This window comes from Neodiprion virginianus, chromosome 3 (genome assembly GCF_021901495.1).
Source record: "Neodiprion virginianus isolate iyNeoVirg1 chromosome 3, iyNeoVirg1.1, whole genome shotgun sequence".
NCBI lineage: Eukaryota > Metazoa > Arthropoda > Insecta > Hymenoptera > Diprionidae > Neodiprion > Neodiprion virginianus.
The window spans coordinates 4,383,154-4,407,673 of record NC_060879.1 but is presented as its reverse complement, the minus strand read 5'-3'; the positions used below and the strand labels follow the sequence as shown (position 1 = coordinate 4,407,673).

The 24,520-nt window shown below is 37.0% G+C and overlaps 3 protein-coding genes across 3 annotated transcripts; all 3 read right to left on the bottom strand.

The window, feature by feature from the left end:
- Positions 1-5,135: 5,135 nt before the first annotated feature.
- On the bottom strand, positions 5,136-6,620 carry LOC124301000 (uncharacterized). Its single transcript, XM_046755576.1, has 2 exons — positions 6,314-6,620; positions 5,136-5,360 (listed from the first exon to the last, which is right to left on the bottom strand). The coding sequence occupies exons 1-2, from the start codon at positions 6,587-6,589 to the stop codon at positions 5,136-5,138; spliced, it is 501 nt and encodes a 166-aa protein (XP_046611532.1). The 5' UTR covers positions 6,590-6,620.
- Positions 6,621-15,400: 8,780 nt separating this feature from the next.
- LOC124300994 (uncharacterized) lies at positions 15,401-16,533 on the bottom strand. Its single transcript, XM_046755568.1, has 2 exons — positions 16,230-16,533; positions 15,401-15,616 (listed from the first exon to the last, which is right to left on the bottom strand). Exons 1-2 carry the CDS (start codon positions 16,503-16,505, stop codon positions 15,401-15,403), a joined length of 492 nt encoding a protein of 163 aa, XP_046611524.1. The 5' UTR covers positions 16,506-16,533.
- A 4,850-nt stretch (positions 16,534-21,383) lies between these two features.
- Positions 21,384-24,157, bottom strand: LOC124300662 (DNA ligase 1-like). Its single transcript, XM_046754963.1, has 2 exons — positions 23,850-24,157; positions 21,384-22,883 (listed from the first exon to the last, which is right to left on the bottom strand). The coding sequence occupies exons 1-2, from the start codon at positions 24,123-24,125 to the stop codon at positions 21,600-21,602; spliced, it is 1,560 nt and encodes a 519-aa protein (XP_046610919.1). The 5' UTR covers positions 24,126-24,157; the 3' UTR covers positions 21,384-21,599.
- Positions 24,158-24,520: the final 363 nt, after the last annotated feature.

Below are 24,520 nucleotides of genomic sequence, written 5' to 3'. Positions count from 1 at the left end.
GCACGCGTTGGGTGTTGGTGAGCTACTTTGGCGCGCTTGTGGGCGTCAGTAGATGAGCATTCTGTATCGGGTCGTGGCCGTTTTAAGGTAATAGGTAGAATTCGGAAATTGTCGACAGGTGGATTTCTGGAAAACGCGTCTGCGTTGGAGTTCGCTATTCCTTTTTTATGTTTTGTGACGTACGAATATTCTTCCAACTTCAGTCTCCAGTGCATTAAACGAGAAGTCGGGTCCCGTACGTTTTTGATCCACTTTAGTGGTTCGTGGTCTGTTACCAGAGTAGAGGTTCTACCGTAAAGATAAGGACGAAAATGTTTGACGGCGTAAACGACTGCTAAGAATTCTTTTTCGGACACCGAGTAATTGATTTCGGCCTTTTGTAACACCCTAGATGCATACGCGATTGGTAAATCCTCGCCATCTTTGTCTTGACTAAGTATTGCTCCTATTGCATACTTTGAAGCGTCGGTTGTTAGGACGAAGGGTTTTTCGAAGTCTGGATACTGCAGTATCGGTTCTCGACACAGACTATCGCGTAGTGTTTCGAACGCAAATTGATGTTCTGCTGTCCATAGGAAAGGGCTATTCTTCTTTAGCAAATTATTAATAGGTCTAGCAATTTTTGAAAGGTTAGGAATGAATCTTCGGTAGTAGCCTATCAAGCCTAAAAATTGTTTGATCTGTTTAGGATTCTTGGGAACTGGGCAGTTTTTTATTGCTGATATCTTCTCCGGATTAGGTTTCAATCCATTTTGAGTGATGACGTGACCTAGGTATGCTACTTCTTTACGCAGAAATTCACATTTATCTGGCTGCAGGGTTAGTCCTGCATCAGACAATCTCTTCATGAGTTTCCGAAATTTGGTTTCGTGTTCCTCCAAGGATCGGGAGTAAATGACTATATCATCCAAATAGACAAACATATCTGTACCCTGTAATCCCGATAGAACCTGATCCATTAGACGTTGAAAGGTGGATGGGGCATTTTTTAAGCCAAATGGCATTCTAGTATATTCGAAATGGCCGTGAGGAGTCGAAAAAGCGGTCTTTGCGCTGTGATCGGGATCCATTGGAATTTGGTGGAACCCGGAAGCCAGGTCGAACGTTGAGAAATATTTTGCGGAGCCTAGCTGATCTAGGATATCGACGATATTTGGTAACGGATAAGCGTCGCCAATGGTTTTTTCGTTTAGTTTCCGGAAGTCAATGACCATTCGCCACTTCTTTTCGCCGCTAGCATCTGATTTCTTGGAGATGATCCAGACCGGAGAATTGTAAGGAGATGAAGAATGTGTGATAATGTTCTGATCAAGGAGTTTGGTCACTTGTTTTTGTATTTCGTCTTTGTGTACTCTTGGGTGTCTGTATTGTTTGGTATGAATTGGTGCGTCATTGGTAGTAGGGATCGTATGGCTGACTAAGTTTGTATGTCCCAGGGTGTCACCCGGGAGGAAAAATAAATGGTTGAATTCGATAGCAAGATTAACTATTAATCGTTTTTCTTCGTCGTTCAAATGATCCAATCGTAAGTTTTCTTTCAAAATCTCAAGGCGTCTCGAATTGTAATTTGGGGATGTGGGAAGAACGCGATTCTCGATCCTTTTTTGTTTTTCGTGTAAGACCTGTGCTAGTAAGACCTGTCCGCTGCTTGCAGTACTCGTATGCGTTAGGTGTGTTTTTGCACTGAGCGTGGCGGTGCTCGCGAGTTCATCGACTTCTTCTAGTGTTACGACTGGTCTTCTTATTTCCACAGCTAATTCGTTGGAATTTATTGCATAAACGTAAGCAAACCCTTGTTGGTTGGTAACCAGGGCCTGTCCCAGGAATATGTTAGCGCCTACTTCCAACTGTTCTATGAATCCCGTTTTTACAGAGGGATTCGAAATTTTTAGTGCAATCACCTGAGCCGTTCGTGGTGGTATCAATATGTAGTCTTCGTTTAGGAGTTTGAATGGTTTGCTAGTATTGTTCGGTATTATTTTTTCTGTATCGAAAGATATCGTTGCATTTTCGTTTCGTAAAAATATCGATCCTAAGATTCCGTCTTCTTGTATCGGAAACAGATCGTCGACTATATGGAATATATGAAGGTTGTCACCGATTCGAATGCTAGTTGTTCCTACTACTTTTATTGGCTCATGTATAGCACTGGTAACGTGGATCTGATCTTTGAGTAATTTACACGGAACATGCGGATGTATTGCTCCGAGTTTAATTATGTTTACATCAGCACCGGTGTCAACTATAAATGTGCTGGGTTGTCGTGTGAGTTCACCGGTGGTTATTCGAACCTTCGGTGTTTGTGTGACAAATGTTATGAGGATACGCGGTGGTGTTTTTGTGTTGGTTCTATGCTTGTTAAAGGGAATAACGCCGGTTTCGCGAGAGATAAGGTAGTTGTTTTTGAAACAGATAGTCGCCTTTTCCGAACGTAAAAAGTCTGCACTCAGTATACCGTCTTCGATGATAGGGAAGGAGTTATCGACGAGATGGAATTCGTGGCGTGTATTAGCTAACTCGATGTAGAGACTTCCTATTGTTCTGATGGATTCTTCCGTTATCCCTGAAATTTGCCTAATGTCCGTCTTTGTGACGTGGACTCTTGGGTCGATTTTATCAATTTTTAACAAATTAATATTAGCGCCAGTATCTATTATTAGTGTCACGTACCCATTCAAAGACTGCGGGCATTGTGTTCGAATCTGTGGAGGGCCAGGTTCTAATTGTACGGAGCTGACGTTTGGTTTGGACGCTGCTCCGGTTTGAGGGAGGTCGATGCGTCCGCGCGGCCGTCCCTGAACTCGTTTAAATGGCTCGCGTTGCCTGAATATTCGCGATGTTGCTTTGCTTCGTATGAAACTTCCGGGTGGATGCCTGTATCGCAATTCTCGTTCGAGTAGTCTTGTGTTACGAAATTAACCCTGAAGTTCGATCGTGAAGGATTTGGTGTGTTATACTGTTGTGAGCGTTGACTGTCATCTCGCGTCTGGTCTAAAGGTTGGTTTGTCGGGTCTCTTGCTCGATATTGGGTATTGGGATTGTTCTGTTGTTGACGATTAGTGTTATTTTGGAAAACTCTTGAATAACTCTTCTCTCAAATCGACTAATTTTTCCTTCAAGATCTTGACTTCTGTATTATGTGCCTCCTGCTGCATCTCACGTTGCCGTTCTTCTCTCCCTTGGTTATCCTTTGATGTCCGCTCGCAGCTTTTCTTTACTTCATTTAGCGTCTCATTGGATCTTCTGGATTGTTGTTCTTACTCTTTTTTCAAGCCATCTAATTTTTCCGTGAAGACCTTGACCTCTGCATCATGTTTTTCCTGCAGCGCCTTATATTCTTGCTCTTTTTGCTCTTTGTCGCTACACGGAATATTTGTGAAATCGAAACCACTTAAATCGGGTATATTGAATCCTTTGAAATTCGGCATATTATTGTTACGTGGGGGTGAGGGTGTACTGAGCGGTGGTAGTTAATGATTAATTGAATAATCAAGCTCCCACGTAACGACAATGAATAAAAATTAAAACTAAGAGAAGACCTACCTTTCGATAAGCCGGTAATTTGTAGGATCGTGTTGCTATAGTTCTGTACAGGTCTGTGAGGCTTGTTTAAATTGTTGAGGCAATTTTACAATAATAAAAATAGGAAGAAGGTCGTTCGAAATAAATGTTTAATATGATTTAACTGGTAAAAGTTGAAGTATATTCTGTTTCGATTTGGTGATTGAAATATCTGGTAAACAATCAATGGTGATAATGATATATGAGCCGAAAGTAATAATTCACAAAGTGTTCAATTTTATAAAAATCGTGTGTTGTTCTATTCTAAAGGATATTATTATTTGGTACCAGGAACATCTACTCTGAACGATGGTCGACTAGCTGGTCGTGATTATTGCATTGTATCTCTCTTTTTAGATCATCTTAAATCAATTATATATACTATTGTTGAGTCTTATTCGTTAATTCTTGGAAACAGTGAGTACGATTTAATCGGGGGCAGTGAAGCTACCCACTAATTCTAACGAAAATTACTGAAGTAGATTTTGATTAAAAAGGTGAAACAAGAATTCGTTCAATTTCGAAGATTAACACTCGGATTGACTTAGCTTTAGGTGAATCGGTCGACGAGATTGAGAGCCGTCGGATCGTGTCGGTCTGCGTCGGTAGAATTCTGGACCAGGGGCCTCACCTCAAGTTTCGAAGAGTTGATCAATCGAACGATGCTGAACGTCGGTCACTTAGTCTTTTTAGATTTGGAATGATGTCTTGTTAACGGAAGTTATAGTTGAAAGTGTCAATTTTCTGATTTTGACGTATGTTAAAATTGATTGCAACGATTTATTTATTAAAAACGATAGTGTAATCATCATTATTATCACTTAAGATTACCTGATTCGATTGAATCAGGGCCGAACTCAATTTAATTATGGAAAATGGAATGGCATATAAATGTCTATTCGCGAAATGATGAGATTTATTAAAGCACAGAAAAGATGAAAACGCAGAAGAAAGTGAGTCTCTTGCAGCTAACAGAATAACTGAATGCTCAAATTTGACGAATTAGCGCGAGACTTTAGGCCGGTCACAACTAAGATTTTCCGAACGCTACTATTGCTCGAGAGGGCTAATCCGGGTTTACGTCCACGCACTTCGCGACTTGACAGACGAAAGACGCGGCTTCTTGGGCCCGAGGGTCCAAGGAGCTGCAGTTGTAATAAGTTACAACGGTAATTAGCCAATGAGGTGCGAGGGCGACCTCCCGGTGCCCAAATCCACATGGTCAGCGTTACTTCTCGCTCTTCGACGGTGTTCCGACGATTCTCAATCTCGTCGGTGACACATTGAAAATATGAACAAAAGTTATTTGCATGCAATGTTCACGCATTCATTCATACCTTCCAATAAGTAATCTATTTCAATTTGGTGGTTCTAAAGGTAGTGGTTTATCCTAGTTATTGATTATGGTTTTAACTTAAAAAGAGGGATATTTCCAGTCTGAGCGCTACTGATGCTAATTCAGCAGTCACTTATCTCAGTTCTTGGTACCAGTTATAAGAAACAATTTTGAACCTTATACTAGGGATCATTGTTGGTCTCTACGTGACTTTTGCCAGGAGGGGTGGAACTCGCCGTTATTTGTATATAACAGTTTGCTGATATGATACCACTTGATTGTTGAGATTCAAGATATTATAACTAACGAAATTTTGTGATAATCCCACGTTGTTGATCGAAAAATTTGGTATCGAAATCAACGGGAACAATCCGATAGTTCTTTTCTGACGTGGTCTATTTTCATCAAGAGAATCGCAGGACGCGTCACCCTCGGCGCATGACGTTTTTGGCTCTTCATTCTCCTGTTTCCAAAAAATTTAGCAACTTTTATAAAGTTTCTCATTCATTTTCAACGTTATTTTAATAAAAATAAAAACGCGCCGACACTAAACGAACGTCTAAACTGAGAGAAAAAATGTTTGTAGCAAAACCTTTATCATTGAATAACGAAATAATGAATTCTATCAATTGTGGTGGAATCTACTTGTCGAGGCGTATTGATCTCACATTCGCCATACTCTTATTGTGGGGTTCCATATTTCGTTTCAAACTTTCGTCGAAATATCGGATCGGAAATTTAAAACAAATATTCGAATCTGGATTTTAATAATTATCAGAGAAGATGCATTATTTTTTTAGAGTATAAAAAACAACGTTTCAAGAATAAAATTGCTCTGGTCCAATTATCTATTTTCCTAACTTAACGTCGACTACACCAGAAAAATATTTATCGTATAGAACAATCTCGCGATTTGAATTGTCATTTTCTTTTTCCAAGATTGATAAAATGAAAGAAATTTTTCCACGTTTTAAACGTGATGCTTCCGTTAATTGTTTGAAAATTGTCGTAGCTTTTGCATCATGCGAACGAAATAATAACATTTTTCCTAAACTGTAGTTCAGTTCTTGTTCAGTGCATGCGGATACAAATTGGAATTGATTATCTTTTTGGTTGAATAGAAATTGCAAACGGTCGAGTTCTAGAACGGTCGAAATGCTGAAGATTTTTCATTTTTGGGAGTATTTTCGAATTTTTCCGTAATCGTTGAAGATTATTCCATGTTCAAGTTATTATCGGCAATTTGAACCGCATATTCGAAACCTTGATAATTCGCGATCGTCTCGACCATTTTGAAATTCAAACTATCGATTTCCGGACTCTTCAAAAGCACGACGATTCGGAATTTTGCTTGAAAAATAATCCGCAAATTTGAATCCTAAACGCTGTCAACTCTGATTCGAGATTTGGTCTTACCTCGGCACTTTGATCGGATCGTATTGCTGTCACCGTCATGAATTCCGGAATCGTCATAGTAGCGGTAAAAAGACGATATTCGGAGGTCGATTTCTTGTCGGACTCCCGGACGCCATCATCTTCCCTCTGATTTTCGACTTCCGATCCTTGCGACGGGATTTCCGGAGCCTTTTCATCGACGTTATCCTCGGCTACCGATTTTCGCAGGATGTCGGCGGGTGGAAATGCGCATGCCGTTCCAATCAGCGCAACGAGAATCACTGCAGATTTGTACATCGTACCACGACAAAATCCCTCGGATATTGAGACGTTCGCTCGTCCGTGGCTCTGATATAAGTACGAGTTATCAGCTCCTTATCTCTGCGAGGACGATTATTCTTGGAATTTCTCACATACGGGAAAAAACTTCATCGCTCAAGGGGACAGGGGTCATACCTTGACGATAAACGGGCAATCTTTTTAGAGCACAAATCTGCAGACAGTTGGTAATTTATTCCTTATTTTTACATCCAATTTACGTCGCAGAAATTTCCTGCACTTGAGGTAACTTCGTGAAGAGAAAAAAATAAAAACAAATCAGAAAACATTGGAAATTCCCACTTGCGATTTGATATCCACAAACACTGTTTGTGCATGCAATTCTAGGCTGTTCAAATAAATTCATATTCCACCGGGTTTCGGTGATTTTCAAGGAATTTATACAATTTTTGTAAGGTTTTGATCATTGTTATCGGGTAGCGAAGACTATTATAAAAAAATTTCTCGAATTTTGACCATTTTTAAGTAAACTAAAAACTTGTACAAGAATAATTCCTGTCGTAATCCTCCATAGGATTTTCCCCAACCGTTAAAAATAGGTTTTCAAATTCTTGTAAACAAGAGCGTGCAAATAGTGACATGATATGTTCAAAAAGTTCCTTCCTTGTGTAGACAGTCGACAATTGAGTCAAATGTTGAGTCAATTCAGCTGTAATTTTAACAACGAGCATTATATCAAATTCGTTCTGTCGCGTGCGTGTTCTCTAGATTCTACCGATCAAGATATTTTCCTCGTTTTGTTTTCCTTGTTTGTTCACTGAAAAGTTTTATTTTTTCTATCTCTTACAATACCTGCGGTAATTATCGAAAAGTAATGCTTGATGCTGAAAGCCGTTGACCGATGACTGATTGATAAAATTGGTTACCCTAACGGAGTTCTTTTTGTCTTATATCGCGCAACACGCGTTCTCAAAGGCAGGCTCATCTACCGGCCGAGTACTGATCACAGAAAATTTTCCCAGCGCCAACCGTTTTTGAATTCTTTCGTCAACGTAAAAGCTACGGTGATTTTGACGGTGCGAGTAAAAATAGTATGAATTGAAGAAAATCAATCAATAAATAAAAATATAGCTGCCAGCGAAAAATGTTAGTGTGTGAATTTTGGGAATTTTGGTCGGTACGATTGACATGCGACAGTTGACAAATATGTATAAGCTGAAATTGTGATAATGCCTTGGCCCAAGTCGTGCGGTTCAACGAGGGCAAATATCATATGAAAATTAAAACTGACTTTCAAAGAGCGATGTCTAAAATATATTTATGACGATTTACCGATAACATTACAGATATGAATCTAGAGATACCAATTAACATGAAGTTTTTTACGAAATTTATTTATTCATTTATTTATTCCCAAGAAAATATAAATATACATAATGTACAGAAGTAATATACAAAAGTACATTTATAGACCTATAGAGGTAACTTAAAGTTTCCTGTGCATAGGCTCGGAAAGAGTGAAAAGGCATATAATCTAACAATGCCCGTTCAACAATTTTAAATTTAATATTAAAATTAAGAAAAATCATACAGTTTGTACATGTAATTGAGCGAAAAGCATGGAAGTGCCATTAGTTCATGTTTTATAAGAATTTTAAATAATTCGAGTATTAAATTTTACAAATAAAGTGAAAGACGGATGTATTCTACTAAAGCGTTGATAGATGCTCAGGGTGGCCGATTAACCATTTTTTCAATTTATATGTAATCGACTTGGTCAATATGGGTAAATTCTTTATTTCGTTTGGTAACAGATTGAAAAATTCAATTGCAGTATGTAAAGGACTGCTGCAGAACTTAGTTTTAGTGACTTTGGGTCATTGTATTAACTTATGTCCGGATCTACCGTCGTAGTTATTGTATTTTTGCTTACAAAAATTAAAGTATTTTGTTAAACTACTCAAGACGAAATGTCGTTTGACGTTCAGTATTATTTTATCATCTACTCTTATTTTCATTAATATTCTTTTTTGTAAGCTGAAAAGTGGCTTAATTGGATTACTATATGCTCCACCCCGCGCTATGATACCATAGTTAATTGTACTTTCGAAAAGTGTATGGTAGAGAATTCTCAGAACATTTTTATCCATGAAATAATCTAATTTATACACGAGAAATCAGAAGTATCTGACTTTTTTCATCAACTCCTGTATATGTATATCCCACTTCAAACATCTGTCAATGTAAATACCAAGATACTTACAGCTATTTACTGCCTCAATTGTTTTATTATTTATACTAATTATAGTCTTTGGAGTAGGATCACTATAACAGGAAAAAGTTAGACAAACAGTTTTATCAACATTTAGTGTCAACTGGTTATTATTCAACCAGTTGCTGACTATCTTTAACATGTTATTCGTGTCCTTTTGCACTTCGTCCCATTTGTCTCCTGAACACCGAACAGCAGTGTCGTCTGCGTATGATGATAAGTATTTTTTTGTCTACAACTCTAAAAATGTCATTAATTTACATTAAGAATAATAGTGGACCCAGTATAGTTCCTTGCGGAACACCAATTTTCACATTCTCAGATTTACTATAAGACCCTTTGTATTCCACTGTTTGCACTCTATTATTTAAGTAGTCTTTAATCAAGTTATTAGCAACACCTCTTATACCATATCTTTCAAGCTTATTTAATAATATGACGTGATTAACAGTGTCAAATGCCTTGGCTAAATCCAGAAACGTGATAATTGTTCGTTTATCAGAGTTTAGGTTGTCATATATATACTGAACGAGGTCTGCGTGAGCATCACTTGCGCTTCTATTTTTTAAAAAACCAAATTGTCTCTCAGAAATTATGTTACATTCAGTTATAAAGTCCGATAAACGATGATGCATTAGTTTCTCGAAAACTTTTGCCAAGTTAGATATTAATGATATCGGTCGATAGTTACTAGGCTCACAGTGTTCTCCACTTTTGTAAATTGGTACAACGACTGCAGATTTTAAAGCGCGTGGCCAGATACCTTTGCTTATGCTTAAGTGGAAAATGTGTTCTAGAGGTTTGCTAATAGCGTGTACTATAGTCTTCAAAACTTTACTGTTAATATCATCTAGACCACCTGGTTTATCTTTTAAATTTTTAATCGTATTAAATATTTCACCAGGATCTGTAGGCCGTATGAATATAAACTTACAATTGTTTTCTACTAAATCAGATGCCCTACCTTCGCTCTTTTTATCTAGATTTATTTTACTAGCTAAGTTCAGCCCTATACTGCTGAAAAAATCAACAAAAGCATCGGCCATCTCTCTATTATCAGTTATTTCTTTATTCTGATAAATTAAATATTCAACATCATAGTCTGCTTTATTGTTTCTTCCCAGTTTATTATTCAAGTATTGCCATAATTTTTTGCTGTCGCCGCTGCTTTTATTGACTCGTTCTGCGTCATAGTTTCTTTTAGCACGAGTAACTACGCTAGTTAGGATTTTACAATAGGTTTTATAATCGTTTTTAAGTTTAGTATTATTCTTATCAAGCTTCCAGACGTTATACAACATTTCTTTAGTGTTACATGACTTAACTATACCCTTAGTTATCCATTTTTTCCTATGGACACTAATTTTACTTTCATTTATATGTTTATTTGATTTTATTTTACGTGTTGAGTTTCTTATTGAAGTTTGAATTTCATTTATTAACGCCTCTATTGCTGTGCTTGGGTCTTGTATATCAAATATGTAATTAAAATCAATTTTATCAACTATAATTTTGAGTTTGTTGTAGTTTATGATAGTTTTTGGAGCTTTAGCGTTATTTTCTCTTTGAAAGTTTGTTGTTAAAAAAATTGGATAGTGATCTGTAAAAGCATTAGCGTATGTAAAAGAATTTGTTGTTGCTATTTTGGATTTAATAAACACATATTATCAATACACGAACCCTCAAGACTGTTAGGTCCAGTAATGTCACTGAAACAGTTAACATAACCAGATCCTAACATAGTCTCAAGAAACTGTTCAGCAATAAAGTCTGCTTTGAGCAGGTTAATGTTAAAGTCGCCAACGATGCAATGATGTTTGACATTTTTGTTTATAATTAGATATTCTTTCATTTCAACATTAAAATTATCTACATTAATATCATGACATCTATATATACCTGTTATCTTAAAAGACGTATTATTTCTAATTCTCAACATAACCGACAATACATTACATGGACCTATATTTTCATTTGTTGTTGCGTGAGATATTGTAGATTTGACGTATATCACTACACCGTCCGCCTTGTTGATATTCCCGTGGCTATAGTATATGTATAGTATAGTCGTCGAGCTTATAATACTTGTAATATTCTAGCTTCCATGTCTCGGTACAAACAATAACGTCCGGCTTCGTGTGTAAATTGTTTATTAAAATTTCTAAATTCTGATGGTTAGCATTCAGGCTTCTCACGTTAACATGTAAGATTATTACATTTTTGGACACTAAAGCCTGGTTTAATTTGCTTAGGCGGTCATATTGTTTTGTATACTTGTAACGTAAGTATCGTTGTGAGCCATTGTTATGTGTAATTATTACGCGTTGGTCGACGTCGAGGCTTCTTTTTTTCTGGTCAGGCAACCTACCTAAGAATTTTGGTATTCTAGGTGAGGTTGGATAATCAGTCGTGTTCATTAGTTTTTGTAGTTTAAATTTAATGTATTCACACTTAGCGGTGTCGTTTGGACGATGATTTGTACATTTCTTTTGCTTATATTTATCATTATAGAATTCGCAATTTACACACTTGATAATGTCAGATTTACAGTCGATAGTTTCATGGTCACCGGAGCACTTTAAACACTTTATCACGTTTTTACAGTTTTTACCACTGTGATTAAGACGCCCGCACTTAAAACACAAGTTTAAATTAATGTCATCAACGATTTTACAACATTGGTATCCAATGTACAGTTTGTATTCATTCTTGGCAATAATGCCGTATATTTCAGGCGCGGCCTCAAGTGTAACCGTGCGTTGTTTTGATGCATTTTTAAATTCACCTATTAATGAGAAATTACCATTTAGCATCTCTGAGTTCCTATTTTTGATGTCCTCAGTAAGGTCCTCGAGATTCATGTCATTTTGCGCATCCAAGATTTTCATTCTTGGTGCCTTTAGTGATTGCACTTCAACTTGGTAGTTGTTTTTCAGCTTATTATTTAGCACAGCGGTAGTTCTGTCTACATCCTCTTTGTCCTTACACTTGATGGTGACTTCACCAGACTTGTTAGTAAACAGTTTTTTAATCGGCACAGCAATATCCCCCAGCAATTGGTTCTTGACTTGGTTGACAGTGTCGTTGTTGTTATTATCTTTTGCTTCAACTATTATATTAGGTATAATATTCCTTGTGTTGACTTTGTTAGACTTTGTTACATCCGCGTAACTAACCACATTACTATGGTTATTATTATTTTTGATATTTACCATTTCTTTTAACAGATAATTTTTTTCTTTGAGTTCCTGATTTCTTTCTTTCGTTTAGTCGTTTTCAACTCTGAGGATGGCCAGCTCGTCTTCGATAACCGTCTCGTCCAACAGTATACTCTCCCTGGTCTTGTTCAAGGAAATATTTTGACTTAGCTCATCTTTTACTTTATCCTTTTCAAACAGTTTGGTATGTGCGATTATTTTGCGCGCATCTTCACATAACTCAATGTTGTCAAACTGACTTTTAGAGGTTATGTCCACGTGATGTGCCGCGCATATAACAAAAATATATCACTAATAAACTTGCCCGGACCATTTTTATTTAATCGAAGTTAAGAATTGAAGTCATTTGTATGAAAAACACTTTCACATAGTATGCAAATCACGATTTTAGGGACCGGCATATTCAAGTGGCACTTAAATGTTTTCGCATTACTCGGCACGATGTGCGTATCGCCCGCCATCTTGGCTTACAAACTGAATTGAAACAATTTTTCAAATTTTCTAATAGGTTCCGATAGAAAATTAAACAACAAGAAACAACTCAGAGAAAAATAAGTAAGTTTACGGTACATTTATGCTAAGATTGAAAATACAAGTTTCAATTTCAGTTGAGAATTACAATATTATAATTTATATTGACGGTATGTCGTCTCTATGCTTTAAATATGCGTAAATAACGTATTGTGTATATTATTTTTTTTAGTTTTTCCATACTGCAAATATTCGAAAATCTCGCGTGATACAAGGTACTGTAAAATTGACCAGCCTGTACGATTTTTCTGTCGTTTTTATCATCTTTATTCGTGATGGACAAATTTTATTTTCGGATTCATCTCATCGTTAATTTACTCGTGAATTTGAAATTTTTTAAAATTTATATAATACGTGCACACATTTATACTGTATCTGATAAGCAATTGTGGAATGCAGTCAGTAAAGTCTGTATCAATGATTGTTGTGTCTTTATTAGCCTGTCGTCCAGCTCCTTACCGGAAACGCAATCCTCCTGTAGTTCTGTAATTTCTGCGAGTTCTTTCTTCGACCGTTCCGTTTGTTCGATTAGTCTGTTGTCCCAGCGCTCCTTCTCTGTCTCCAGATTCTGATCACATTCAGTGGTTTGCGTAATCAATTTTTCCTCCAAGCCAATTGAAACTCGCTTTTCCTTCATCAACATTTTCTTCATTAATTCAATTTCAGCGGCATGTTCGGTCTGCAGCGTCTCACAGATTTTCTTTCCTTAATCTACCGTTGTTGGAAAATTCCTGGATCGCTGATCTAACTCTTCTCTCAAATCGACTAATTTTTCCTTCAAGATCTTGACTTCTGTATCATGTGCCTCCTGCTGCATCTCACGTTGCCGTTCTTCTCTCCCTTGGTTATCCTTTAATGTCTGCTCGCAGCTTTTCTTTACTTCATTTAGCGTCTCATCGGATTTTCTGGATTGTTGTTCTAACTCTTCTTTCAAGCCATCTAATTTTTCCGTGAAGACCTCGACCTCTGCATCATGTTTCTCCTGCAGCGCCTTATATTCTTGCTCTTTTTTCTCTTTGTCGTTACACGGAATATTTGTGAAATCGAAACCACTTGAATCGGGTATATTGAATCCTTTGAAATTCGGCATATTATTGTTACGTGGGGGTGAGGGTGTACTGAGCGGTGGTAGTTAATGATTAATTGAATAATCAAGCTCCCACATAACGACAATGAATAATAATCAAAACTAAGAGAAGACTTACCTTTCGATAAGCCGGTAATTTGTAGGATCGTGTTGCTATAGTCCTGTACAGGTCTGTGAGGTTTGTTTAAATTGTTGAGGCAATTTTACAATAATAAAAATGGGAAGAAGGTCGTTCAAAATAAATGTTTAATATGATTTAACTGGTAAAAGTTGAAGTATATTCTGTTTCGATTTGGTGATTGAAATATCTGGTAAACAATCAATGGTGATAATGATATATGAGCCGAAAGTAATAATTCACAAAGTGTTCAATTTTATAAAAATCATGTGTTGTTCTATTCTAAAGGATATTATCATTTGGTACCAGGAACATCTACTCTGAACGATGGTCGACTAGCTGGTCGTGATTATTGCATTGTATCTCTCTTTTTAGATTATCTTAAATCAATTATATATACTATTGTTAAGTCTTATTCGTTAATTCTTGGAAACAGTAAGTACGATTTAATCGGGGGCAGTGAAGCTACCCACTAATTCTAACGAAAATTACTGAAGTAGATTTTGATTAAAAAGGTGAAACAAGAATTCGTTCAATTTCGAAGATTAACACTCGGATTGTCTTAGCTTTAGGTGAATCGGTCGACGAGATTGAGAGCCGTCGGATCGTGTCGGTCTGCGTCGGTAGAATTCTGGACCAGGGGCCTCACCTCAAGTTTCGAAGAGTTGATCAATCGAACGATGCCGAACGTCGGTCACTTATTCTTTTTAGATTTGGAATGATATCTTGTTAACGGAAGTTATAGTTGAAAGTGTCAATTTTCTGATTTTGATGTATGTTAAAAATGATTGCAACGATTTATTTATTAAAAACGATAGTGTAATTATTATTATCATTACTTAAGATTACCTGATTCGATTGAATCAGGGCCGAACTCAATTTAATTATGGAAAATGGAATGGCATATAAATGTCTATTCGCGAAATGATGAGATTTATTAAAGCACAGAAAAGATGAAAACGCAGAAGAAAGTGAGTCTCTTGCAGCTAACAGAATAACTGAATGCTCAAATTTGACGAATTAGCGCGAGACTTTAGGCCGGTCACAACTAAGATTTTCCGAACGCTACTATTGCTCGAGAGGGCTAATCCGGGTTTACGTCCACGCACTTCGCGACTCGACGGACGAAAGACGCGGCTTCTTGGGCCAGAGGGTATTAATAGGGAAAAATCTGCAGTTGCAATAAGTTGCAACGGTAATTAGCCAATTAAGTGCGGGGGCGACCTCCCGCTGTCTAAATCTACACGGTCAGCGTTAGTTCGCGCCATTCGACGGTGTTCCGACGATTCTCAATCTCGTCGGTGACACATTGAAAATATGAACAAAAGTTATTTGCATGCAATGTTCACACATTCATTCATACATTCCAATAAGTAATCTATTTTAATTCGGTGGTTCTAAAGGTAGTGGTTTATCCTAGTTATTGATTATGGTTTTAACTTAAAAAGAGGGATATTTCCAGTCTGAGCGCTACTGATGCTAATTCAGCAGTCTCCTATCTCAGTTCTTGGTACCAGTTATAAGAAACAATTTTGTAACTTATACTAGGGATCATTGTTGGTCTCTACGTGACTTTTGCCAGGAGGGGTGGAACTCGCCGTTATTAGTATATGAGATTTTGCTGATATGATACCAGTCTATTGTTGAGATTCAAGATATAAATTGGAGTGTTATATTGAACATATCCGTAGTTGTTCAGATATAAATAGTGTAACAACGGGAACAATTCGATAGTTCTTTTCTGACGTGGTCTATTTTCATCACCAGAATCGCAGGACGCGTCACCCTCGGCGCATGACGTTTTTGGCTCTTCATTCTCCTGTTTTCAAAAAATTCAGCAACTTTTATAAAGTTTCTCATTCATTTTCAACGTTATTTTAATGAAAATAAAAACGCGCCGACACTAAACGAACGTCTAAACTGAGAGAAAAAATGTCTGTAGCAAAACCTTTATCATTGAATAACGAAATAATGAATTCTATCAATTGTGGTGGAATCTACTTGTCGAGGCGTATTGATCTCACATTCGCCATACTCTTATTGTGGGGTTCCATATTTCGTTTCAAACTTTCGTCGAAATATCGGATCGGAAATTTGAAACGAGCGATTATTGTGGAAATGCTTCAGACACCGTAGTAACAAATATTCGGATCTGGATTTTAATAATTATCAGAGAAGATGCATTATTTTTTCAGAGTATAAAAAAATAACGTTTCAAGAATAAAATTTCTCTGGTCCAATTATGTATTTTCCTAACTTAACGTCGACTACACTTGATAATTGATAATTCGCGACCGTCTCGACCATTTTGAAATTCAAACTATCGATTTCCGGACTCTTCAAAAGCACGACGATTCGGAATTTTGCTTGAAAAATAATCCGCAACTTTGAATCCTAAACGCTGTCAACTCTGATTCGAGATTTGGTCTCACCTCGGCACTTTGATCGGATCGTATTGCTGTCACCGTCATGAATTCCGGAATCGTCATAGTAGCGGTAAAAAGACGATATTCGGAGGTCGATTTCTTGTCGGACTCTCGGACGCCATCATCTTCCTTCTGATTTTCGACTTCCGATCCTTGCGACGGGATTTCCGGAGCCTTTTCATCGACGTTATCCTCGGCTACCGATTTTCGCAGGATGTCGGCGGGTGGAAATGCGCATGCCGTTCCAATCAGCGCAACGAGAATCACTGCAGATTTGTACATCGTACCACGACAAAATCCCTCGGATATTGAGACGTTCGCTCGTCCGTGGCTCTGATATAAGTACGAGTTATCAGCTCCTTATCTCTGCGACGACGGTTATTCTTGGAATTTCTCACATACGGGAGAAAACTTCGTCGCTCAAGGGGACAGGGGTCATACCTTGACGATAAACGGGCAATCTTTTTAGAGCGCAAATCTGCAGATAGTTGGTAATTTATTCCTTATTTTTACATCCAATTTACGTCGCAGAAATTTCCTGCAATTTACGTAACTCCGTGAAGAGAAAAAAATAAAAACAAATCACGAGACATTGGTAATTTCCACTTGCGATTTGATATCCATAAACACTGTTTGTGCATGCAATTCGAGGCCGTTCAAATAAATTCATATTCCACCGGGTTTCGGTGATTTTCAAGGAATTTATACAATTTTTTTAAGGTTTTGATCATTGTTATCGGGCAGCGAAGACTATTATAAAAAAATTCCTAGAATTTTGACCATTTTTAAGTAAATTAAAAACTTGTACAAGAATAATTCCTGTCGTAATCCTCCATAGGATTTTCCCTAACCGTTAAAAATAGGTCTTCAAATTCTTGTAAACAAGAGCGTGCAAATAGTGACATGATATCTATTATAGAATCTTGGTGATCGGTCAATTAAGAAAACGTATTTTTAGTTAACGTTTCGACCCGGATATGGGCCCTCCTCAGAACGATTTATTTTTCAACTGTCAAGAATAACAGAAAGATTTTTTATAAAATAAATAATAGTACTAGAAGTAATCAGACTTAAATATTGTAGATGTAATACTCTTAGAGCTATCATATATTGTTGATTGGTAAGAACCTTATGATTAATTGAAATAAGGATGTCTTTAAGTGTTATTTACCTTTTGAATTAAGTAAGTGGACTAAGATGTAGTCGAATTCACAATTACAATTGGTGGAGACAGTGTTCTTTCGAGTGACGGTAGACAATGTCAATCTTCAAGTTATTTTATATGTGGGAGTTAATAGTTGGAAGTCATTAATTAAAAAGATTAAAGAACTGTGTTTCTTCACAGTCAGTATGTCATTGTGTTAAAAGGTTATTAAAGAAGGTCTTTTTAGCAATAAAATTAATTCACAGGTGTCGAAGAAGTGGAGGTAGGCTCTTTTATAATTAAGTTCCACATGTCTAACGAAATATTGTTGGTTGAACCAATTGAGTCAACAGGTGAATAACGCCTGATGAGAGAAAACAATGTAATCCAGAGTGAAGGTGAACCTATTATAAACAATTATACAGAAAAACAATAAATATTTTGTAAGAAAAGTTATGTAGAAAGGACTGTATAATGGGGACAAAAAAATTTTTTGTATGCAGTTAAGGTTAAACAATATTTGTTGTGTGGGCGGAGATTAGAGGTTTTTAAATATTACTTAAATGTTCAACATCTTGTCTAAGATCAACGGAATTGGTGTGACCTACAATGTTGCACATTTCTAGTAATAGTCTTTTATAATAATTGTGTTCTTCACAAAGGATGTTTGTGTTGTCGTAATTAAAAGTGTGTTGTTTATCGATACTATGTTTCGTTAGAGCTGTGTGACGTTCTTCAATCTCATGTACGTTGCGTTGGTATTCCCTAATTCTAGTGTTGAGATGTCGACCAGTTTGACCTATGTAGACTTGATTGCAATCATTGCATGGTATTTTATACACGACATTAGATCGTTTGCCCGTGGGGATCTTGTCTTTTCCTGTATCAGAAACTAGTTGTAAATCTTTTGAATTCTTTCCAACAAACTCGACATTATATTTGGCGAATAAGCGGTCAAGTGACTCAAAGAGACCGGATGCATATGGGATGGGGATATATGTAGTAGCGGGTCTATTGTTATCTTCAGCGGGAGCAGAGTCAATATTATTGTCAGGTATGTTGTTGATGTTGGTGCGTCTCTTATTAATTTGTTGGTGTAATAGGCCATGAGGGTAGTCATTCCATCTTAGTATATCGTATATGAGCGACAGGTTTTTTTCCTGGAACTCTGTACTAGCTAGTTTGATAGCTCGGTCAACTAGGTTAAAGATGGTGCCTATTTTGAAGGACAAAGGATGGTGAGAATTAAAATTCAGGTATCTTTGTGACCAGGTTTTTTTGTGAAACCAATCTGTTTTGATATTATTGTTGTTGTGTATCAACAATACTTCTAAGAAACTGATGGCGTTATTTTCTTCTGTTTCGATAGTGAATTGTAATCTTGGATGGTACCGGTTGAAAATATTAAGAGTGTGATGTATTTTTTCGTTCGGAACGGCAGTAAGAATATTATCCACGTATTGAAAATAGAACGGTAAATCAAAACCAAGATCGTTAATGCGAGACGTTTCCAAGTCTTCCATGACCAGGTGTGACAGGATTGGGGAGAGAGGAGATCCCATAGGCAAACCAAACTGTTGTGCATAAGTATCGTTATTAAATTTAAATATTGCGGAGTCAAAACATATTTTTAAGGCTTTATCAAGTTCAATGAGGGGAATTGGGATCTTATTTTCCAAAGAAGCCCACCGGTTGTTTACTGCACGCAATGCGAGATCTGTAGGAACGTTGGTAAATAGTGAAATTACATCTAGCGATATTAACGTATAATTGTCCGTATAATTAATAACGTATAATTTTCTCCCATCAGTCGTTATTCACCTGTTGACTCAATTGGTTCAACCAACAATATTTCGTTAGACATGTGGAACTTAATTATAAAAGAGCCTACCTCCACTTCTTCGACACCTGTGAATTAATTTTATTGCTAAAAAGACCTTCTTTAATAACCTTTTAACACAATGACATACTGACTGTGAAGAAACACAGTACTTTAATCTTTTTAATTAATGACTTCCAACTATTAACTCCCACATATAAAATAACTTGAAGATTGACATTGTCTACCGTCACTCGAAAGAACACTGTCTCCACCAATTGTAATTGTGAATTCGACTACATCTTAGTCCACTTACTTAATTCAAAAGGTAAATAACACTTAAAGACATCCTTATTTCAATTAATCATAAGGTTCTTACCAATCAACAATATATGATAGCTCTAAGAGTATTACATCTACAATATTTAAGTCTGATTACTTCTAGTACTATTATTTATTTTATAAAAAATCTGTTTGTTATTCTTGACAGTTGAAAAATAAATCGTTCTGAGGAGGGCTCATATCCGGGTCGAAACGTTAACTAAAAATACGTTTTCTTAATTGACCGATCACCAAGATTCTATAATAGATTACATACGAGGTCGAGAATTCTTATTCATCAGTGACATGATATGTTTACAAAGTTCCTTCCTTGTGTAGACAGTCGACAATTGAGTCAAATGTTGAGTCAATTCAGCTGTAATTTTAACAACGAGCATTATATCAAATTCGTTCTGTCGCGTGCGTGTTCTCTAGATTCTACCGATCAAGATATTTTCCTCGTTTTGTTTTCCTTGTTTGTTCACTGAAAAGTTTTATTTTTTCTATCTCTTACAATACCTGCGGTAATTATCGAAAAGTAATGCTTGATGCTGAAAGCCGTTGACCGATGACTGATTGATAAAATTGGTTACCCTAACGGAGTTCTTTTTGTCTTATATCGCGCAACACGCGTTCTCAAAGGCAGGCTCATCTACCGGCCGAGTACTGATCACAGAAAATTTTCCCAGCGCTAACCGTTTTTGAATTCTTTCGTCAACGTAAAAGCTACGGTGATTTTGACGATGCGAGTAAAAATAGTATGAATTGAAGAAAATCAATCAATAAATAAAAATATAGCTGCCAGCGAAAAATGTTAGTGTGTGAATTTTGGGAATTTTGGTCGGTACGATTGACATTCGATAGTTGACAAATATGTATAAGCTGAAATCGTGATAATGCCTTGGCCCAGGTCGTACGGTTCAACGAGGGCAAATATCATATGAAATTTAAAACTGACTTTCAAAGAGCGATGTCTAAAATATATTTATGACGATTTACCGATAACGTTAGAGATATGAATCTAGAGATACCAATTAACCTCGAATTTTTCACGAAATTGAAACAATTTTTCAAATTTTCTAATAGGTTCCGATAGAAAATTAAACAACGAGAAAAAACTCAGAGAAAAATATGTAAGTTCACGGTACATTTATGCTAAGATTGAAAATACAAGTTTCAATTTCAGTTAAGAATTACAATATTATAATTTATATTGACGGTATGTCGTCTCTATGCTTTAAATATGCGTAAATAACGTATTGTGTATATTATTTTTTTCAGTTTTTCAATACTGCAAATATTCGAAAATCTCGCGTGATACAAGGTACTTTAGAATTGACCAGCCTGTACGATTTTTCTGTCGTTTCTATCATCTTTATACGTGATGGACAAATTTTGTTTTCGGATTCATCTCATCGTTAATTTACTCGTGAATTCGATATTTCTTAAAATTTATATAATACGTGCATACATTTATACTGTAGATATTATGCGACAATGCATCGCAGTCTCCAAGGTCAGCTGCATTGCCAGAGTCATTGTCACGTAGTTCGTATAGAAGCAAAATCGCATTTTGTTACGGACCGCAAACAACTTGACCGGAAGGGGAAGACATTATGGATCATTGTTACAAATGACCAAATGATCCTTGTTACAACTTTGCGCACACGCGGTGCAAACTGATTCAGAACTGATACAGAACTGACTCGAGCATTACGGCAGGGTTACGACGAGCCTTGCGGCCAAACGTCGCGTGCAGTTTGCACCTCGTTATCTTACGTGTGACACGCTCGAACAGTTGGAGTAGATCTAAAATTACCCAGTGAAACTTGTGCAGTGGGATTGTGAACTGAGGACATTAGTAGAATTGGAGAAATTTTTTTTATCTATTTTATTCTCTTCCACGCAGTATAAACATACTGTCAATACCGGACATCGACGAGTTGGCAAAAACTGTCTACGTTATAATATTACAAAATTTATATTACACAGTAAGTTATTTCTCGGATATTTGACAAGAAATGAAAGTAACGACCGATTAGTGATATTCAGGAAATCATTTCACGTCTCGAAGGGTTTGATACGCGTATTTCTATTGTATCTCAGGGATGCTAATTTTACGTCCAAATGATTGTAGTTCCTCTATTTGCTTGTCCTTCTTCTCCTTATCGGCAACGCAAGTCTCGTATAGTTCTGTAATTTTTGCGAGTTCTTTCTTCGACTGTTCCGTTTGTTCGGTTAGTCTGTTGTCCCAGCGCTCCTTCTGTGCCTTCAGATTCTGAACACATTCGGTGGTTTGCGTAATCATTTTTTCCTCCAAGCCGATTGAAACTTGCTTTTCCTTCATCAACATTTCCTTCATTGATTCAACTTCAGCGGCATGTTCGGTCTGCAGCGTCTCACGTTCCCGGTCTTCTCTTTCCTTGTTTTCTTTCAATGTCTTCTCACAGATTTTCTTTCCTTCCTCTACCGTTGTTGTGAGATTCCTGGATCGCTGATCTAACTCTTCTCTCAAATCGACTAATTTTTCCTTCAAGATTTTGACTTCTGTATTATGTGCCTCCTGCTGCGTCTCACGTTGCCGTTCTTCTCTCCCTTGGTTATCCTTTAATGTCTGCTCGCAGCTTTTCTTTACTTCATTTAGCGTCTCATCGGATTTTCTGGATTGTTGTTCTAACTCTTCTTTCAAGCCATCTAATTTTTCCTCCAAGACCTTGACCTCTGCATCATGTTTCTCCTGCAGCGCCTTATATTCCTGCTCTTTTTTTTCATTGTTCTCCTTGATTGCAAGGTCCTTAAGCGCAAGGTTTTTCTCCGCCTCCTGCAATTTTTTCGTCAACGCCTGAACCTCATTTTGAAGCTTTTCTAGTGCTTCGTCGTTTGTTTTACCGACTTTACCGTCACCGGAGCATGAACCCGGTAGTCCATTGGTAGCTTCCCCTCCATTAATTATTATTCCCACCAGCCCATTTCCATCAAAAAAATCGTTTGGCATTTGAAAGTTGTGGAGACCAGGAACATCGACAGTTTTTATTTGAACTTTCGCGAGATTTGATAAATCGATCTGCGAAAGGTTTGGTATCTGAATATCGGGGATATTTCCTATTTGAATCCCTGCATCATCCGGCATCGTAAAAATTTTCACGTCGCCACCCGGAATATTTGTGAAATCGAAATCACTTAAATCGGGTATATTAAATCCTTTGAAACCCGGTATATTATCCATGTCCAAAACTTTCACGTTGTCCATCGAAAAATTTGGTATCTGATGCCACGGCAACATTTCGATAGTTCTTTTCTGACGTGTTGTATTTTCATCAAGAGAATCGCAGGACGCGTCCCCCTCGGCGCATGACGTTTTTGGCTCTTCATTCTCCTGTTTCCAAAAAATTTAGCATCTTTTACAAAGTTTCTCATTTATTTTCAACGTTATTTTAATGAAAATAAAAACGCGCCGACACTGAACGAACGTCTAAACTGAGAGAAAAAATGTTTGTAGCAAAACCTTTATCATTGAATAACGAAATAATGAATTCTATCAATTGTGGTGGAATCTACTTGTCGAGGCGTATTGATCTCACATTCGCCATACTCTTATTGTGGGGTTCCATATTTCGTTTCAAACTTTCGTCGAAATATCGGATCGGAAATTTGAAACGAGCGATTATTGTGGAAATGCTTCAGACACCGTAGTAACAAATATTCGGATCTGGATTTTAATAATTATCAGAGAAGATGCATTATTTTTTCAGAGTATAAAAAAATAACGTTTCAAGAATAAAATTTCTCTGGTCCAATTATGTATTTTCCTAACTTAACGTCGACTACACCAGAAAAATATTTATCGTATAGAACAATCTCGCGATTTGAATTGTCATTTCCTTTTTCCAAGATTGATGAAATGAAAGAAATTTTTCCACGTTTTAAACGTGATGCTTCCGTTAATTGTTTGAAAATTGTCGTAGCTTTTGCATCATGCGAACGAAATAATTACATTTTTCCTAAACTATAGTTCAGTTCTTGTTCAGTGCATGCGGATAAAAATTGGAATTGATTATCTTTTTGATTGAATAGAAATTGCAAACGGTCGAGTTCTAGAACGGTCAAAATGCTGAAGATTTTTCATTTTTGGGAGTATTCTCGAATTTTTCCGTAATCGCTGAAGATTATTCCATATTCAAGTTATTATCTTGATAATTCGCGACCGTCTCGACCATTTTGAAATTCAAACTATCGATTTTCGGACTCGTCAAAAGCACGACGATTCAGAATTTTGCTTAAAAAATAATCCGCAACTTTGAATCCTAAACGCTGTCAACTCTGATTCGAGATTTGGTCTCACCTCGGCACTTTGATCGGATCGTATTGCTGTCACCGTCATGAATTCCGGAATCGTCATAGTAGCGGTAAAAAGACGATATTCGGAGGTCGATTTCTTGTCGGACTCCCGGACGCCATCATCTTCCCTCTGATTTTCGACTTCCGATCCTTGCGACGGGATTTCCGGAGCCTTTTCATCGACGTTATCCTCGGCTACCGATTTTCGCAGGATGTCGGCGGGTGGAAATGCGCATGCCGTTCCAATCAGCGCAACGAGAATCACTGCAGATTTGTACATCGTACCACGACAAAATCCCTCGGATATTGAGACGTTCGCTCGTCCGTGGCTCTGATATAAGTACGAGTTATCAGCTCCTTATCTCTGCGAGGACGATTATTCTTGGAATTTCTCTCATACGGGAAAAAACTTCATCGCTCAAGGGGACAGGGGTCATACCTTGACGATAAACGGGCAATCTTTTTAGAGCGCAAATCTGCAGATAGTTGGTAATTTATTCCTTATTTTTACATCCAATTTACGTCACAGAAATTTCCTGCACTTTACGTAATTCCGTGAAGAGAAAAAAATAAAAACAAATCACGAAACATTGATAATTCCCACTTGCGATTTGATATCCATAAACACTGTTTGTGCATGCAATTCCAGGCCGTTCAAATAAATTCATATTCCAC

What these genes read in the sequence shown, in the direction of transcription:
- LOC124301000 (XM_046755576.1), bottom strand. Translation starts at nt 6,589, where the DNA reads ATGTACAAATCTGCAGTGATTCTCGTTGCGCTGATTGGAACGGCATGC. An exon ending in GATCCGATCAAAGTGCCGAG is followed by an intron (nt 5,361 to 6,313) that starts GTAAGACCAAAT and finishes TTTTGGAAACAG; the next exon opens with GAGAATGAAGAGCCAAAAAC.
- LOC124300662 (XM_046754963.1), bottom strand. Translation starts at nt 24,125, where the DNA reads ATGTACAAATCTGCAGTGATTCTCGTTGCGCTGATTGGAACGGCATGC. An exon ending in GATCCGATCAAAGTGCCGAG is followed by an intron (nt 22,884 to 23,849) that starts GTGAGACCAAAT and finishes TTTTGGAAACAG; the next exon opens with GAGAATGAAGAGCCAAAAAC.
- LOC124300994 (XM_046755568.1), bottom strand. Translation starts at nt 16,505, where the DNA reads ATGTACAAATCTGCAGTGATTCTCGTTGCGCTGATTGGAACGGCATGC. An exon ending in GATCCGATCAAAGTGCCGAG is followed by an intron (nt 15,617 to 16,229) that starts GTGAGACCAAAT and finishes TTTTGAAAACAG; the next exon opens with GAGAATGAAGAGCCAAAAAC.